At 35.6% G+C, this 17,585-nt stretch overlaps 1 protein-coding gene across 4 annotated transcripts in view; it reads left to right on the plus strand.

Moving 5' to 3' along the window:
* The first annotated feature begins 330 nt into the window (after positions 1-330).
* The window catches only part of ERGIC2 (ERGIC and golgi 2), a 36,018-nt gene continuing 18,763 nt past the window's right edge, over positions 331-17,585 (plus strand). The window contains exons 1-6 of one of the 4 annotated variants that reach the window (XM_064591460.1): positions 384-462; positions 3,550-3,665; positions 9,256-9,395; positions 10,881-10,989; positions 13,054-13,100; positions 14,334-14,404. In XM_064591460.1, coding sequence (XP_064447530.1) covers positions 9,290-9,395; positions 10,881-10,989; positions 13,054-13,100; positions 14,334-14,404 — 333 coding nt within the window. In that variant the 5' untranslated portion in view covers positions 384-462; positions 3,550-3,665; positions 9,256-9,289. Of the gene's footprint in view, positions 463-1,041; positions 1,067-3,549; positions 3,666-9,224; positions 9,396-10,880; positions 10,990-13,053; positions 13,101-14,333; positions 14,405-17,585 lie in introns of those variants that run through there. The other 3 variants (XM_045873691.3, XM_045873692.3, XM_064591461.1) reach the window with 3 other exon arrangements.

A 17,585-nucleotide genomic window follows, 5' to 3' on the forward strand; every position in this document is an offset into this window, starting at 1 on the left:
GGAGAAAATAAGGAGGCAAAAACAGAAGGCACAAAACGTGATGCAGATTGGAGACGTGATACGCATTAGGGTTGCAAATGATAAATCCTGCTCCCAAGTCTCTCATAAGCAATTAAGTAAAGTGTGAGGAGCTGAGATTCGTTCTGTGGTCTGTAACTATCAGTTGGAAGGTAATCCACTGCTTCCCGGAGAAGCTGATTGCTTACTGGCCACGTGGTTACACCTAAACTATGTTTCAACCTACGCTCTGTTTAGCCACACCCCTTTCATCTTAACCACACCTCTTGACTCACAAAGCACTTCGTAAGCAAAGGGAATATCGCGAGAACTCTATATTGTCTCCCATTTGACGTTTTCAGCGGTGGTTGTCGCTGTTGTTCTCGCGATATTTTCGGGTAAACGGGAGCCCGGGCGACCCGGGCTTCTGTGAAATATGGCGGTCGGCTGATACCGTAACACAAGGTAAAATAGACCCCGCTGGGTGTTGTTCTCCTGATTGTTGCAAGGCTGTTCAGGGCGTGAATGTGGTTAAGGAGGCTGAGAATCTGTCATGGGGTTGGCTCCCTGTTTTCATCATTCTGGGGAGAGGGCCGGACTGGGGAGCCGCTCCACCTCCCCCGGGGGCGTTGCTGGCAGGACCCTGGGCAGCGCTGCCCCTGGGAGCTCCTCTCTCCCCGGTCCGGTGTCTCTGCCTATCCTGCAACTTGAAGGAGTTTAAGTGCTTCTCCGATAGCGGCTGACCCTGACCCGTTGCTCCTCGCGGTGTGCGGTGCCCCGGTGGCTCTTCTGGTCCTCACTGAGAAGGGTCCCGTGTTGTGAAGACCAGCCGGATCGTGTCCCCATCCTCCCGGGTGTCTGGCTCCCCACCCCCATACAGGCAAATACCAAATTCTTGGCAGCAGATTGCTCTCTTTAAGAAAGACCGAGGTCTTGGCCTCGCCTCGAAAGAGTTTCGCACGCCGCTTGGGGAAATGAGAAAGGGGCACGGCTGGCGAGATGCTATAGGAGAGAGGTCTGAGTGTCACTACTTTTCTTAAACCCTCGAGGGTTGAGAAACCTTCGGAAGGTAACTTGTCAATTCGTGGTAGGAAATAGCCTTGGGTGTAAGTAGTGTATGTGGTTGATAGGCCATTGTTTGAGAAAACATGTTTAACTTTTATATTTAGGATTTAGTGCCCTCAAGACTTAACGCAAAGTTACATAGTATCTGTTAAAATGTTGCAAGACTGGCTTTCAGAAGCAATTAGAGATACATTTAAAAACAGGATTTGTTCATTTGTTTGAAGTTTTATTTAAGTAATTGCCTAGCCTGATACATTAAACTCTGGTATATAGCCGTTAAAAGAAATGAGTCAGGCTTCTTCACTGAAGAATTCGGGAGTATGCTTGTTTTGTTTATATATCTTTAAATTGATGCAGTTATTCCAGTTCTCCTAGAGAAAAAATAAATTTCATGGTTTCGGGGAGGGGGGGAAGGGGAAGAGTAGTTTTGTTTTGTTTTGTTTTTGATAATAAACTTTAGTACACAACTGAGTTGAAATGGCTTGAGGGTACAGATCATAAAAATATATCAAGCTTGAAAGATCTCTCAAAGGAAATCAGGCCTAGTCTGGAACATAAAAAAAAAAATTAGAAAAATATATAAATTTATTTTCTTTAGGGATTAATGGTTTAATTGGAAGAAATAGTGAAACTTATTTTTTTTTAATAACTTTTTTTTTTTAAGATTTTATTTATTTATTTGAGACAGAGAGAATGAGAGAGACAGAGAGCACATGAGAGGGGGGAGGGTCAGAGGGAGAAGCAGGCTCCCTGCCGAGCAGGGAGCCCGATGCGGGACTCGATCCCGGGACTCCAGGATCATGACCTGAGCCGAAGGCAGTCGCTCAACCAACTGAGCCACCCAGGCGCCCGTGAAACTTATTTTTAATGGAAGTTACATTTAGACAGTCTGCCAGCTAACAAATTCTATTTAACAGTTGTTCGGTACTTATTCTGATTCTGCCTTTTAATGTCATGATGGGCAAATTAACCTCTTTGTGTCTTAGTTTCCTTATCTGCAAAATGGCAATAACAACATTTAATTCATAAGGTTGTTGGTGAGGATTAAATGAGTTAACACATGCCCTTAGAACAGTGCCATACAGTTAACATTCATTTAATATTAGCTCTTGTTCTTTAAAAATTTTTGTTTCCTAACTTCTGTAGTTACTCACAAGATGTTGCCTTGGTACTTAGTCAAAATACAGACTGAAGAAGATGCTTTTTAATGTAATTTCTTTCTGATCCCAAAAGTGATTAAACACTCTTCTTTTGTATGCTTAATATGTCTTTAAACTCCATCTTCCAATGGCTTGCTTTCTTACGCTGTTCTCTCAATTACTAAGGTACAAATTCCTCCTTTCCACTACTCCATACAGTCTTATTATAGTCTAGGCCAGTTCTGCTCTTGGTGCCTTGTTGGCCCATTCTTGCATTTGGAGACATTCATTCTATTAGTGTATTTTATGTGTTCCTGACCTTTTCCACTTCAGTTTTGTACACTTTTATTGAGTAGTTAGTACAGTCAAGCTGTTATTTGAGGAAGACTGTATTTATCCTTGCTTCACATTGCTGCTAGGCACTTCCAAATTGTTGTGTTGCCATCACTCTACAGCCTCTTCTCTTAGCTTTTCTATCAATTTATATCATCCTCAGTCTATTCATATAATTAACCTAATCTCAGATACTATCCCTCTTTCCTCAAGGACTTTAACATAAATTTCAAATATTCTACAAATCTTTGCATTTCTTTTGAAAATTAGAAACATTTACCAAATGACTCATTTTTATCTTTGTTAGAAACTGTGAGGTAGCCATTATGCCTCCCTCCCTCCTTTTAAAGTAAAATATAATAGCAGATTCTGTGATGTTGAGGATCTTTCCAAATTTGTCACATAGCTAGTAAGTGACTGACTAGATATTAACCCAGGTTTTTTGGGGTCACAAAAGTCATATTTATACCATCTTACTCAGCTTCCAAATATACCTTTTTTTAAAATCACTTGGAAGTTTACTAGATTTATTTGAATTATGTTGGGGTAAATGATTTTAAAAACAACATGAACTCTATTGTAAAAAGTAAGTTTTAAAGTGAGAAGAATAAGTACTTTTGGGGGGCTATCTAGTATTTGTCAAGTGAAACTAAGTTATCTTTCATAATAAAATTTTAGTGTATTCTAATGCAATATAATCAAGTAATTGAAAGTTACAGATAAGTTACTGTTTTGCTTTTTGTTTCTGAAGTTCATTGATGGCCTGGATAATATCTGTTCTGTGTCCTTTCTCATTCTTATTAATGGCTTGTGTGAGTTTCATAGGGCTGCTGTAACAAATTACCATAAACTGGATGGCTTAAAAACATCAACATGTCTTTTCTCAGAGTTCACTCAGCCTAGCTGACTGAAATCAAGGTCTTGGCAGGGCCATGTTCCCTCTGACAGCTCTACGAAAGAATCCATCCTTTCCGTTTGTAGCATCTGGGTAATCCTTGGCTTCCTTGGTTTGTAGGTGCATCCCTCTAATCTCTGCCTCTGTCTTCACATGGCATTCTCTCCTGGTTATGTGTCTTCACCTGGCCTTCTTATAAGAACACAAGTCACTGGATTTTGGGCCTCTCTAATCCGGTATGATCTTCATCTTAACTAATTACATCTTCAAAGACCCAGATATTTCCAAATAAGGCCCATTCACAAACACCAGGATTAGGACTCCATTGTATCCTTTTAGGGAACATACTTCATGGTCAACATGGTCATATATATTAACCAATTAAATATTTCTCATATTGCCAAATATATATTAAAAATAGAAGTTAGCTCATAAAATTTGGATAGCAGGAGTAAAATTGTTTCTCCATTTTTGTTTGGAGTAGTTAAACTTAAGCAGACTAAAAGGTGTTATGAATTCTGTGTTTTAATTTTGGCAAAGCATCTGATAGTCTCATTGTATTCAAATGGATGCAGTGATGAAATATGGGCTGTATGAAATGACTTAGATTGAGTGATGATAGTATGTGTCTGTGTTCCAGCATGAAAGGTGGTTTCTTATTTCTTAGGCAGTTTTTCAAAGCATTGTCTTAGTCTCAACTGTTATCAGTGACTTCCTAGACTTTTTTTGTTTGTTTTGCTTCTTAATATACATGACAGTTTAGTGGAGAAATTGAAGAAAACAGGTATGTTACTGGAGACTGGGAAAGTATGAAGAGCAGCACCAACCAGTGGGCAAAGGAATCAAATGCAGGGGCTCCTAAGTTTTTAGATTTTGTGGACCAGTACACAAAATAGAGGAAAAAAAAACAAAACAAAACAGGGGAAGGGGTTGCATGTGAGGACTGATGTAGAATTGCAGTTTTTAATCCAAAAATCAAAACAAACAAAAACCTCTGTTATCTACTTTTATCACTTCATAAAAGAAAGGACATTTTGACACATTAAAAAAAAGGAAGGAGATAATCTCAGATATAAGATTTTTAAATTGAATAAATTTAGCTTTAAAAGTTTCCTATATTGTCTTTGGGTTTTTCTTTTCTTTTTTTTTTTTTTTAAAGATTTTATTTATTTATTTGACAGAGAGAGACACAGCGAGAGAGGGAACACAAGCAGGGGGAGTGGGAGAGGGAGAAGCAGGCTCCCCGCAGAGCAGGGAGCCCGATGCGGGACTCGATCCCAGGACCCTGGGATCATGACCTGAGCTGAAGGCAGTTGCTTAACCAACTGAGCCACCCAGGCGCCCTGTCTTTGGGTTTTTCATTAAGGTTCAGAAAAGAAAATTTTATAACAGAATGGAAATGACTTCTGGAAACCAGTGATCTAGGGAACTTCTTTTTTTTTCTTCTTTTAAAATTTATTTATTTGAGAGAGAAAGAGAGCACAAGCAGGGTGGGGGGTGTTGATGGGCAGAGGGAGAGGGAAAGAGTCTCAAGCTGACTCTTCCCTGAGCACGGAGCCCAATGCAGGGCTCGATCTCACGACCCTGAGATCATGACCTGAGCTGAAACCAAGAGTTGGATGCTTAACCAGTTGAGCCACCCAGGTGCCCCGATCTAGGGTATTTCTAAATGCATTTTTTAAAATGGCTGACCAAGCTAGATGGAGAAGCAGTGGAACTGGATAACTGGAAGAAGTCCAAGGGATTGGAAACACAGGGATAATGAAGAACAAATTTTTGTCCTAGTTAGGAAATTAAAGAGCCTGAAGGATAATTGGTTCTGCTCACAGAGGAAAATTAGTGTTTTAGATTTTAAAGATGGAGCAGTTTTAAAAGTTAAGAGGAGCCAAAATGTGGTCTTGCTTGTGTGTGGCTTTGCATAGATGGCAGTCACTGGCATAGAAAATCAGTTACACTTACCTGGTAAAAGCATTATCATTGTGAGTGAATGCCATAGGATAAGTGTCATAGGGTCATGACTTGCAAAGGGTTGTGATGGAATGAGGAGGAAGAGAAGCATATTGAATGATTCAGGTGCTAGAGTCATTAAGGAAACTTTAAATATATCCAGATGTTAGTAGAAGATGATCATATGTACTGAAGTGTCAGTGTACCCTGTGGTTTGGGGCATGGACTCTGGAGCCAAGCTGCTTGGGATCGAATCCATGTTCTATCACTTGCTGTGTGGCCCTGCAAAAATTACTTGACTGTTCTGTGCCTCAGTTTCGTAACTATAAATGAGAATAAAAATAGCATCTACTTCATAGAGTCGTTTAGGGGGTTAAATGAATAAATATATAAAATGCTTCAAATAATACCTAACATATAGTATGAAAGCTATAATTCTGTATAGTATATGTGTTTATTATTATTAGAAGTAGAAGGGAAGAGATGGTTGAGAAACTGTAATATGATGTATAAAACATGTGCTGCTTTACCCTGTGAGTCTCAAAAATGAAGTAAGGATTCAAAGGGAATTACCACCAGGAGAATGTCAAGTTCCATGAAAAAAAGCAGGTAAAAGGATGCTTTTAGAAAAACTAGAAGTTATTGGATAATTTGTTCATATCAGAACAGTGGCTCTATGGAGTAGAGTGGCAGGTATTGAGGATGGAATGAGTTTCTTGGATGTAGGTTAGTCCTGATCTAACAGGAGTGGGACAGGAATGGCAGAGTGGCAAGGTGCTCCATTCTAGAAAAGTAATCGTGGAAAATAAGAATGGAAGATCATAGATAGAGTCTGGGAAGTAGCCAAGTGGGAGGAGTGCTGAATAAACTGTATGAATTGTTAGAAGGTTTGTAAAACCAGCTGCTGTCATATCTTTATATGTAATTTAAAAGAAATTTATAAAGCTTAGAAAAATAAAGTTTAGGAGTAAAATTCAGTTTAATTCATTTGCTCAACAATGCTATCTATACCTGTTATGTGCCAACCACTCTTCTAAGTACTAGGACTACTAGAGTGGAAAAAAACAAAAATTCCTCTCCTTGTGGATCTTATATTTTTATATATTTACTTATAACTGTTTTGATTGGAAAGCTGTGCTGTCATGGGTATTTCTGGGGAAATTTCCTTTCTCCCGTCTTTGGGGAATGTTCCTTCCTCCCTCCTTCCCTCCCTCCCCTCCTTCCTTTTTTCCCCTTAGTATTTATTAAATACCCCTGTCCCAGGTGTTGGAGGTCTGCAGATCAAGTGAGACAGGTTCCTGCTCTAACATTATAGTGGAGAGAAAACAAAATTAAAAAAGCAATTAATTGAGTCTGAATTGTCTTTGGAATGACACAATGAAAATGTCATAGAAAGAAAAATATATACATGTCTGCAGAGAGATTTGTACTGGGAATAAAGATTTGAGAAGAATCAGCATGTAGATGGAAATTGTAGGGTTGGGAGGTCACTGGGGGAAAATGTGGGGGTTGGGAGGAGCACCAAGTGCAGAATCTGAAAGGAAGAGGAATCTGTACAGTAAGCCAAAGAAGGTCTTCAGGGTAGAATGAAAATCAGGAATATAGTATCACTTAAGCCAAGGTAAGATTCTGTTTCAGGAAGAAAAAGAAGTGATAAACTATTTTTTCAGAGTCAAAATTAGATAAGGACTAGAAAATGTCCATAAGATTTCGTACTAAAGAAGTTGTTAATGACCAAGCTCAGATCAAATTTAGTTAAGAGGTGAGGATGTAGTGAGGAAGTAGTCACAGTATACAAATAGGGACAGGTTTTTTTTTTTTATTATTATTTTTTAATAGTAAACTCTACCCCCAGCATGGGGCTTGAGCTTACCACCCTGAGATCAAGAGTCACATGCTCAATTGACTGAGCCAGCCAAGTGCCCTGACAATTCATTCTTTTAAGTTTGGCTTATAGATAAGCAGCCAGAGATATATAGCTGCAGTTGGACTGGATTTAATGTAGAGTTTTGTTCTAAAGATAAGAGGTTTGAACATATTTAATATTTAACTCCAATAGGAATGAGTAGAAATTGAAAGACTGAAGAAGAATCAATCTTGGTATAGTTACCACTAAGCAGGTACAGAAAATAAATTTGATTACTCTGAGTTTAATAAACTTAGGGAGCACAGCTTATGCCTACAAACACTCAGAAGCTTAATTTACAAATGAGAATACCAGTTTTTTAATTGTCATGGGGATCAGAAACTCATCTGTCATGTTTACATGTCTCTTTTTTAGTTAAGAAAAACATACACATGAAAAGCAAAATTATAATCTGAAGGCCACGTTGTGCATATGGAATAGGAAAGAGAAGTTAGTTGGATGTTTTTAATAGCAAATGAAATCAACATATTAATGCTTCCAGTTTCACTTAAGAGCAGTAGCCCCCTTGTGGACTGATTAGTAGTGCCCCTGGTTAGGGACTGGTCTCTTGGACAGTATTCATGATCACTGCCAGTTTTTACTTCTCTGACTCTCCTTTTTGTTCACAAATGCCCTTTCTGTGGCCCATTCTTTCTATATTAATCCTACCCATTGGATTTCAGATGAGTCTGCTTTCTTCTAGAGAAACTCTTTTTCTTTTAGTGGCTCCTGCAACCATTTGATTTATTCTATTAGATGTTGATTTTATTAATACAACTTTGATGTCTAGTAATGCTTTATAGTATCACCTATAGTATTACTTATCTAAGTCAGTCTTATAAAAGTTATATGAATATTTGAGAATTCAGTTATTTTTATGGCTTTGTAACATATTTTAGATATAGTTGGCATACTGGTCAAAAAAAGAATACCAAGCAAGCAGTTTTTAAATAATACTTCTATTGCAAAAATAGAAAGTCCAAAATTTTGTTAAAAAGACAATTAAAATCTTTCCATGATTTACTTTTAACATTTTTGCATATAGACTTTGAATCAGTTTCTTGCGTATCTTTCCTCCCGTTTCCCATAAAACTGGACTTCTACAACCTTCTAGTTTTTTCCTAATGTATTATGAGTATTTTCCTATGTCATTAAATGTTTTCTTTTATAAGATTTTTCAGTGTTTACATACATTCAGAGCTTTTAATTCACCATAGTTTGTATACTGGCTACCCAGCATTTCTTTCTTTATTTGATATTTAAAAATAACAATATGAGAGGGATGCCTGGGTGGCTCAGTTGGTTGGGCGTCTGCCTTTGGCTCGGGTCATGATCCCGGGGTCCTGGGATCGAGCCCCGCATTGAGCTCCCCGCTCGGTGGGGAGCCTGCTTCTCCCTCTGCCTGCCGCTCCCCCTGCTTGTGTTCTCTGACAAATAGATAAATAAAGTCTTTTAAAAAAAAATAACAATATGAGAATTATTCTCATAATGAGAATTATCCTCATAATCAAAGTTTTGGTGACAACCAGATTATTACCTCAGGATACTTTCCTAAAAAGGGAATTTACTTAGTCAAAAGGAGAGTGGTGAATATTTATATTCTTGCTAGCAATAGATTAGCATATCTATTTTATTTCATTGTCATCTATTAGTGGGAATGTATTTTAATATTTACTAATTTAATAGAAGAAAAATTATTTCTTATTTTAATTTGTATATTTAAATATTATGAATGTGCATTGCTTTTCACTTTTTTGCTGTTTAATGTGTTTGTGTGTGTAAATTGCCTTTCATTAGTATGTTTTGTCAGGGTGGGATGGAGAAAGGAGAGGTGCGTTACAAGCATTAAGCTTTTTTCTCAAGGAGGAATGAAAATGTTAAGTTGTTCCAAGAACATTTGTCAGTTATCTAAAATTAAAAGAAACCTTTGTATCTTTTTTAGAGTATTCAGTTAGTCATTATTTATTCCTTAGCATGACTATATGAAAGAAGAAGGTTTTCCTGAAGATGAGGCGACTGAATCGGAAAAAAACCTTAAGTTTGGTGAAAGAGCTGGATGCCTTTCCAAAGGTTCCTGAGAGCTATGTAGAGACGTCAGCCAGTGGGGGTACAGGTGAGTATCAGTTCCAATTAAAACTTCTTCAAGTGCAGCTTCTTAGGGAGCCAGTCAACAACATACAGAAATGTAGTCATGAAGAAGAACTCATCAATGAATTGCACAATAACTTTGTGACTGGTCTGTCTTTATGTCACACTGTTTGCCCTAATTTTATTGTCATGTATATTTTCTTTGGCATCTAAACCCAGTGCAGTCTATGCATTTAGCAGCATTTATTAAAACATTGCTGAACAAATTAATCCAATTTTACTGCTTTGGTGCTCTTGAGTTATGTATAATTGTATATAAATAGAATTGAACTTGGAAGAAGTTATTTAATGATCTTGAACTGCTTCAGTCCTATTTTGATTAAGAATAAATCAATTTAGATATTATAATAGAAATTCTTAGTTTCATATTACTGGAGAGAGGCAGCATGAGGTAGTAGTTAAGAGCTTAGACTCTGGAACCAGACCGTCTGGATTTAAATCCCACCTCTACCTCTTCCTAACTACTTGACCTTAAGAAAGTTACTTAATCCATCTATGCTTTAGTTTCTTCTTCCATGAAATGGGGATAATACCAATATTTACCTGGTAGGGTTACTCTAAAATTAAGTAAATTAATATTTAAAAAATGCTTAATGCAGTACCTGGTACAAAAAGAAGTGTTCATTAAATAAAACAAATATGAAATATATAAGAAAAATATGTGACTATGACAGTATTTACTATTATTTCTTTCCCCATGAAGAGCTAATAAAATATTTCACATAAGATTGACATTTCATTTGGTAAAATGTGTAGTTAAGTTGCTTGCTATTTCTAATCTGTGATTGTTTTTTTAATGAAAAAATGCAAGTTCTTCTTGCACAATCCATTTTAAGTATATTTTGTCACAGCATAAGACAGTTCTTTTCTTTTTGTCAGATATTTTCTTGCTTTTATAAATGAGGTGATATATTTAGGAGATTCCAAAGTAGATGAGAATTTTATTAGAGATTTGGAGATGTTATTTGAGTTTCTGGTACACAGATTGTCATGGCTTCTCAGGAGCTAAGAATTAGTCTAGTTTTTTTATAGATTGGCTACAGGTATGGATGTGTTTTTAATTATGAGGAGACTGCTTTCAAATTTGTAGTGTAAGACTTATGCTTACTTTCATCATTTATCATATCTATGGCAGTGCTGTATATAAGAAAGGAAAAATTTTGTGTCTTGTAAAATTTGGCAGATCTATTTAGTGAGATACCCTTAATATTGATGAGATAAAATGCTTCTCACTAGTAGAAATGTTTGTGTTCATGTTTGTGCTCATTAAATCTTCATTTTTGAGCTGTTTTAGAAAGAAATCTATAATGAACATTTTAAGAAAAACCTTTTATAGTATCCATTCATATGGCAATCATATAAGGGCTTTCTTTGCTAATTTTAATCTCACTTAAAATAGTTTCCTGTTTACTTTTTAAAAATAATTCTGGTTTTTTGTTTCGTTTCTCAGTTTCTCTAATAGCATTTACCACAATGGCTTTATTAACCATAATGGAATTTTCAGTATATCAAGATACATGGATGAAGTATGAATATGAAGTAGATAAGGATTTTTCTAGGTAACTTCTTTTTTCTTCTTGAAATATCTTTGGATTCAAATTGTTTTAAAGTTAGCATATCCTTTTAAAAAATTTTTCTAACCTTTTATACTTGGTTTATTTTAGTTCTGAAGAAGTAGTCCTGAAAAATTTTCCTTAATTGCATGCATTAGGTGAAACATTTTAGAATCATTTCAATATTGGTTAAATTCTAAAAGAGAGATCTTCTTGATTAATATGCACTTGTATAAAAAGGTTAGGAGAACATAATATATATATATTTTTAGATGCTGAAATGGTAGAAATTGTTTAATGTTTTGAAACTGTTTACTCTTTAGATTTTGAAATATCTTACTTGTGTGTGCTGGAAAATAAAGTGTCTAAAGCTACATTGTATATGCTTATAATTAGATTTTTATAAATTTTATCTAAATACAGTTTTACTATAAATAACATCACTTTTAGCCCTTTGAAAATATATACTTAATTTATTTGTATTTGGATTTTTTAATGATTGGAGATTACAGGTTTATAATGTTAAGATTGCACTAGGTGTGTGGGGGGGTGTACTTTACTTCCCAATTTCAATTCCATTTCTGCCGTTTACTAGCTATGTGACTTTAGGGAAGTTACTAAATCTATGTTTGCATGTACTTCAGTCTCCTTTTTCATAAAATGGGGATAATAGTTACAGTATCTTCCTCATGGGGTTAATGAGAATTAAGTAAGTCAATATTGGTAAATTGCTATGTAACTTTGGGCAAATCACACAACTGACTTCTTTTGGGCCTCAGTTTCTTCATCTGTAATGAGTATTATTCTGGATACTAGTAGTTTTCAAAGAATTTGTTTTTTTTAGCACCAATGAATCACTTGTTGCTTTTTTTCAAATGAAGTATTACATAGGTTACCTCATAAGCTAGTGGGGATGCCCAGAAGCCTGGCCACTTGGCCTCATTCTCTGGTTCCTACAGCATCTCCTAAGCCTAAACCCCACAGTTATTTGGAGTACAGTTTGAACTCTAGACAATTTTAAGATGATATGAAGCTCCAAAAATCTGTAGTTCCTATTGAAACCAGAGAAAAATTATTAGAGGGAAAATGTTTTGATTGGAAGCACAAGATGGGACTGATATTGGTTGTACTCATTCTGTTATTCATGGTGCTTAATTATGGTATTTGAAAATTAATTTGATTTGAATTGATCCTTTGAAAATAAAGCATTGGCTGAGCCTTTTTAAAAGGCTACACAAAACTTTAAGCATCATAGGGGTTTTTTTTCCTGGCAGTTTGGTGCATTTACCCTGAGCCACTCAGACTTAGTTTCCAATATGCCACTTCAGTGGTTATGGGATCTTCAACCAGGCATTTACTCTGCTCCGAACACCACTGGCTTATCTGCAAAATTGGAAAGCTATCTACTTTATATAGGTCCATGATAAGGAATAAAAAAGATAGGGTGCCTGGGTGGCTCAGTCAGTTAAGCGTCTGCCTTTGGCTTGGGTCATGATCTCAGGGTCCTGAGATAGAGCCCCTCATCTGGGCTCCCTGCTCAGTGGGGAGTCTGCTTCTTCCTCCGCCTCTCCCCCCTGCTTGTGGCTCTCTCTCTCTCTGGGTCTCAAATAAATAAAATCTTAAAAAAAAAAAAGAATAAAAAAGGTAGTAATTGTAGGGCATTAGGCATAATGCCTGATACGATATTTTTGATAAATAGAAAAGAAAGACTTGTAATTCCTAACCCTTGATTTTGAAAATTTTACGTTCTTCAAAGAATATTCTATATAGGGTTTATGTAAACAGAGGTAGACTTTTCTGAGTTGCTTGGAGTTATTGTTGAGTTACCATGATTAAATTAAAGGATACTGTGTTGAAAACTTGTGAAATCAGAAAGGCTTTTAGAGTAATTGCAAAATATAGAATTTTTACTTTTAAAGTGCCTTTGTTTTGGCCGTAAGAAATGCTATCCAAGTTCTAATCAACATTTTATTCTGTTTGAAATCCAAGTTTTCATAGATCAGTTGATTTATATTTCTCATGTTTTCTTGATTGTTTGGTAGGTACTAACATTTCCTTTTTGTCTCCTAGCAAATTGAGAATCAATATAGATATTACTGTTGCTATGAAGTGTCAATGTAAGTACACCTTTAACTTGTTGAGTCCATGTATTGTTTATGGTTTAAAGAATTGTTAGTAAAAAGTAAGACCACTGGTGGTGTTTTAACTTTATTTTTTCCTTTATGGTATCTTAAAATGCTATGGTAATGTTATTTAATAATGCAAGTTGTTTTGCTCCCCAGCTTATATTCTTTAAATTTCTTTTCCATGAGGAGAAGAGATTTAACTTTCACATTAGTATAATTAAAAGAAAACTGGAGGAAATTTTCATGAGTCAGAGTTCTAATTTAGATGTATCATTTATTTCTTTCTTGTTTGGAGTTACCAGTTTTACACCCACCCATGCTCTACAACATACCCTGTTTCACTGTTTTGGTTTGTCACCCTTAACTTGCAGTCTTGCATATTAAAATATGGATCCAAGTCTTTTAACTAAATAATGTGTTACCCTTTTTTATTTTCTTCTCTGGCTTCCCTTGATTATACTGGTAGAAGTGGGAAAATGTTAATATGCTAGATAGATAATGTTTGAATCAGTATTGCTCTCAAAGATGAGGATGTTTTTGCATGAAAGATATCTTTTAAATTACTGAAAATATCTCTTAAATTGAGATAAAATTTTTTAAAGTATAAAATAGTTTAAGCAGATAATTTCTGGGAGATTTCATCTCAGAAAAATTTTAAATCTCTTTCCCTTTTCATTTATTTTTCCTTATGGTAGTGGTTTTAAGACACTTTGTATTTATACTATGAGTTTGTTACTACTGAATATATCATATTTTTGCCTTATTTTAGATGTTTGAATACCATTAAAATTTTCACCTTTTCAAAATAAACTTTTCCTATTTGTTGATTTGTTTAAAAAGTCATCAGTGGCTTTCTCTTAAAATTTCTTTTAATTTCTAAAAATTTTATATTTAATATTTTATTTGGCAGCCATTTAATTTAGTACTTGTGATTAGGTTCTTGACAATTTTTGCAAAGCTCTGCAGTTGAGTGAAGTTTATGCTTTTTACCGTGAGATTCTGAGTCACCTTTTTTACTGAACAAGAACCAGAAAAAGTATTACTGATTTTTTGAATACTTTCCACCAAAACTGTATAATGCGACTGTTTTAACGTTTGAACAAATAATTGGTATAGGAAAGTGATTTTATGTATTGGAATTTTCTGTTAGTCATTTCGGTTAGTTTATGTAATATATAGTTTGGCTCTGAAAATAGAATGTAAACTTCTATTTTTTTAATGCAGATGTTGGAGCAGATGTATTGGATTTAGCAGAAACAATGGTTGCATCTGCAGATGGTCTAGTTTATGAACCAGTAAGTTTAATGGACATGTACTTTTAAATAATATGCTATGAGATGTTGTTTTCTTGAAGACAGTTTTGATATTTGCTTTTAGTTTTGTAGCTTTTAATATATATATGTGTGTGTGTGTGTGTGTGTGCGTGTATTTTTAATTTAAAAGTAACCCGTATTCTTTGTGAAGATTTCTAATACCAAAGCCTTGAGAATAACCATTGTTAGCATTTAGGATAAGCCTCTAAAGTCTGTTTTATAACCTTATTCATGTTTTATGTTTTTTGTTAATGCTTCCTGATAGTTTCCTTTTCTCTTATAGTTGCTATAATGATTAAATGTTCTTCTTTTCCTCCAATGATTCGGAAATTCTGTGTCCAATTTTATTCTACTTTTAGCAAATTTAAGTCTTTAAAAATGTTTCAGCTGTATTCTCTTAACATAAGGAAGAATAAAGCAATATCTAAGAGGAGACATTTTCTATGCATTTACTTTTTTTTCTCTCCTTCAAACCTCCATTTCCCAAAGCTAGTGAAATTCTGACATTCTCCTATTGTTTTCATAGCACAAGTTGTGTATGATAGAACCAATTTGTCAGGAAACACCATCACATTACAGGGGCAAATATCACATGACAGGAGTAGGTGATAACAAGTCGTGATAACTAGCTCTAAAGAAGCTTTAGAGAATAAGGAAGGGAACTCCCAGCTACTTAGAATTGCTCTCTGCTCAGTTGGCATTGTGGTACTTATGTTTACCCATGCATTCTTGAGTTCTTTTATCATTGACAGTTGTGAACCCTTCTTTAAGCAGATTGCAAAGTGAAGACTGAGGTGATGGAGGAGGATTAGAGATAGCTGAATGTGTCATAGGAAAAAAATAAAAGGAAGCCTTTAGGTCAGTTTTGATTATCACATTATTTTTAGCTTATAGCAATAAAATGCCTATGCCTTTTGATGCACACTTTTTAAGTAGAAATTTCTGAAGTAAAGGTAACTTTGTTATTGCCACTCTGAATCTCTTTGCTCCCTAACTCCTGTATTCCCACTCAAAAAATTGATTTCCCTGTAATTTTTATGAGGTTAGGTACCTTACAAATTCAGGTACCATGTTATCACATTTTAAACTATTATCTAGAAATTTCGATCTAGATAATTATTAGACATTTTAACATTTGCATTACATTTCATACTATTTTAAGAATAATTATTGAGTTTTAATTCTATGTTTTATTGCTTTTATTTTCTACCATTCTTTATTTTTTATCATTTTGTGGAAGGACTTTTTGAGACTTGTCAGTAAGAATATGTGGATATGTGGGTTATGTTTTATAGACTCTAGCATGACTGCCTATGTTGTTCTGTTCTTCATACATGTAAGTTTGGCTCAGGATATAATTCGGCTTTATGGTGTTTTGCATTCAAAACTTTATAGACATTCCTTCATTGTCTTCTGATGCAATTATTTTTTCCTTCATAGGTAACATATTTATCTACTTGAATGCTTTTTTCTTTTGCTTTTCTTTTTTTTCTTTTTTTCTTTTTTTAAAGATTTTATTTATTTATTTGAGAGAGAGAGCATGAGATGGGGGAGGGTCAGAGGGAGAAGCAGACTCCCCGCCGAGCAGGGAGCCCGATGTGGGACTCGATCCCAGGACTCCAGGATCATGACCTGAGCCGAAGGCAGTCGCTTAACCAACTGAGCCACCCAGGCGCCCTCTTTTGCTTTTATAATTCAAATATTTATCCCATATATCCAGGTTTGGATTACCTTGGGGTGTAGGGTTTTTTGGTTTTTGGTTTTTGGGTTTTTTTGTATTTTGGTTTTGATCTTAATTATCTGAATTTTAAAGTGGTTTTTTTTTTTTTTGGCTTATTTGCTTTAAATTTGTTTAAAGCAATGTTTTTACCTCTGTTTTATTATTATTATTATTATTTATTTTTTAGAGAGAGAAATAGGGGGAGGGGCAGAGGGAGAGAGAGAGAATCTTAAGCAGGCTCCCCAACTTGGGGTTCAGTCTCACTACCCTGAGATCATGACCTGAGCTGAAATCAAGAGTTGGATGCTTAACAAACTGAGCCACCGTGGCATCCCTTTACTGCTGCTTTTTAAAGTTGTTACCACATGATGTTGAATTTCATGGAGTGGTTCTCAGTATCCTTATCAATTCTTATTTTAGATGCATATTTCAAACTTCGCCTCTGAGTTCTGAGAGATTACCTTGATCCAGCAGGACCAATCTTCTTTTCAGTGCCTTCATTACAGTTTCAAATTCAGTGATTCTATTTTATATCTTTAATATATCACAGATCATTCCATTTTTTTGTCATTATGATGTAAATTTTATTGACAAACAATTAGAAAAACTTAACATCTTTCTTCTTATTTCTAGGAATGGTATCATAGAGGAAAATTAGCCCTCATACCTGAGATTGATCACTTTTTTCAAGTTAATCTTTTTATATTCATTTATTTATTGTTCATCCTTAGGATGAGATATAAGTGGCCTATTAAGTGATTGAGAGTTGACATAGACTGTTGAGTTATGTCAGTTTTTATCTGACCACCCCCTTCTCCAACATACACACACTTTTTTTTTTTCAGGCCTAGATGAAAGGAGAAAAGGGTGTAAGTTTAGATATACTGTGCTTCTTTTAAGTCATATTAGAGCTTCAGGTGCTTTTTGAAAAGGAAGGGAGAAGTCAGTATTGGGTCCACGATGGCAGAATAGTTCACCAGGGCACTCCAAATTTCCTTTTCTGTGCTTGTCTTGACAGGCTACATTTCACTAAGCTAACTCCTCCTTTCTTTAGCCAGTGTGAGTCCTCATTAGCAGCCAGCCGTGGCAGTAGTCTCGCTTAATTTAGAACACTGTCCAGGTCACATGTAAGCTAGGAATAACACTGCTGTGGAATGTCCTCACCATGTGGTCTCTGGCACTTGATTGAACTCCTGAAAGTGCTCCTAGGGTGGGGACTGCCTCTTTCTCAGGTGTCTCTTTGTCTTAGCACCTGTTCCTCTCTTTCTCTGAGTTACGGACTTTCCTTGTTTCCTACATAGACTTCTCTGGGCCATGAAATGAATTATGTGTTGGGCTCTTTTCTCAATTTAGTCTCCCTTGTATGCAGTCTTGCATAAGTTCTTGAAAATTTCCGGCATGTTGATGCAATTTAAAATGATAATATAGGGGCGCCTGGGTGGC

Source organism: Mirounga angustirostris, unplaced genomic scaffold (assembly GCF_029215605.1).
Source record: "Mirounga angustirostris isolate CCGP_5_RB_7025 unplaced genomic scaffold, mMirAng1.0.hap1 SCAF_5, whole genome shotgun sequence".
In the NCBI taxonomy this organism is placed as follows: domain Eukaryota; kingdom Metazoa; phylum Chordata; class Mammalia; order Carnivora; family Phocidae; genus Mirounga; species Mirounga angustirostris.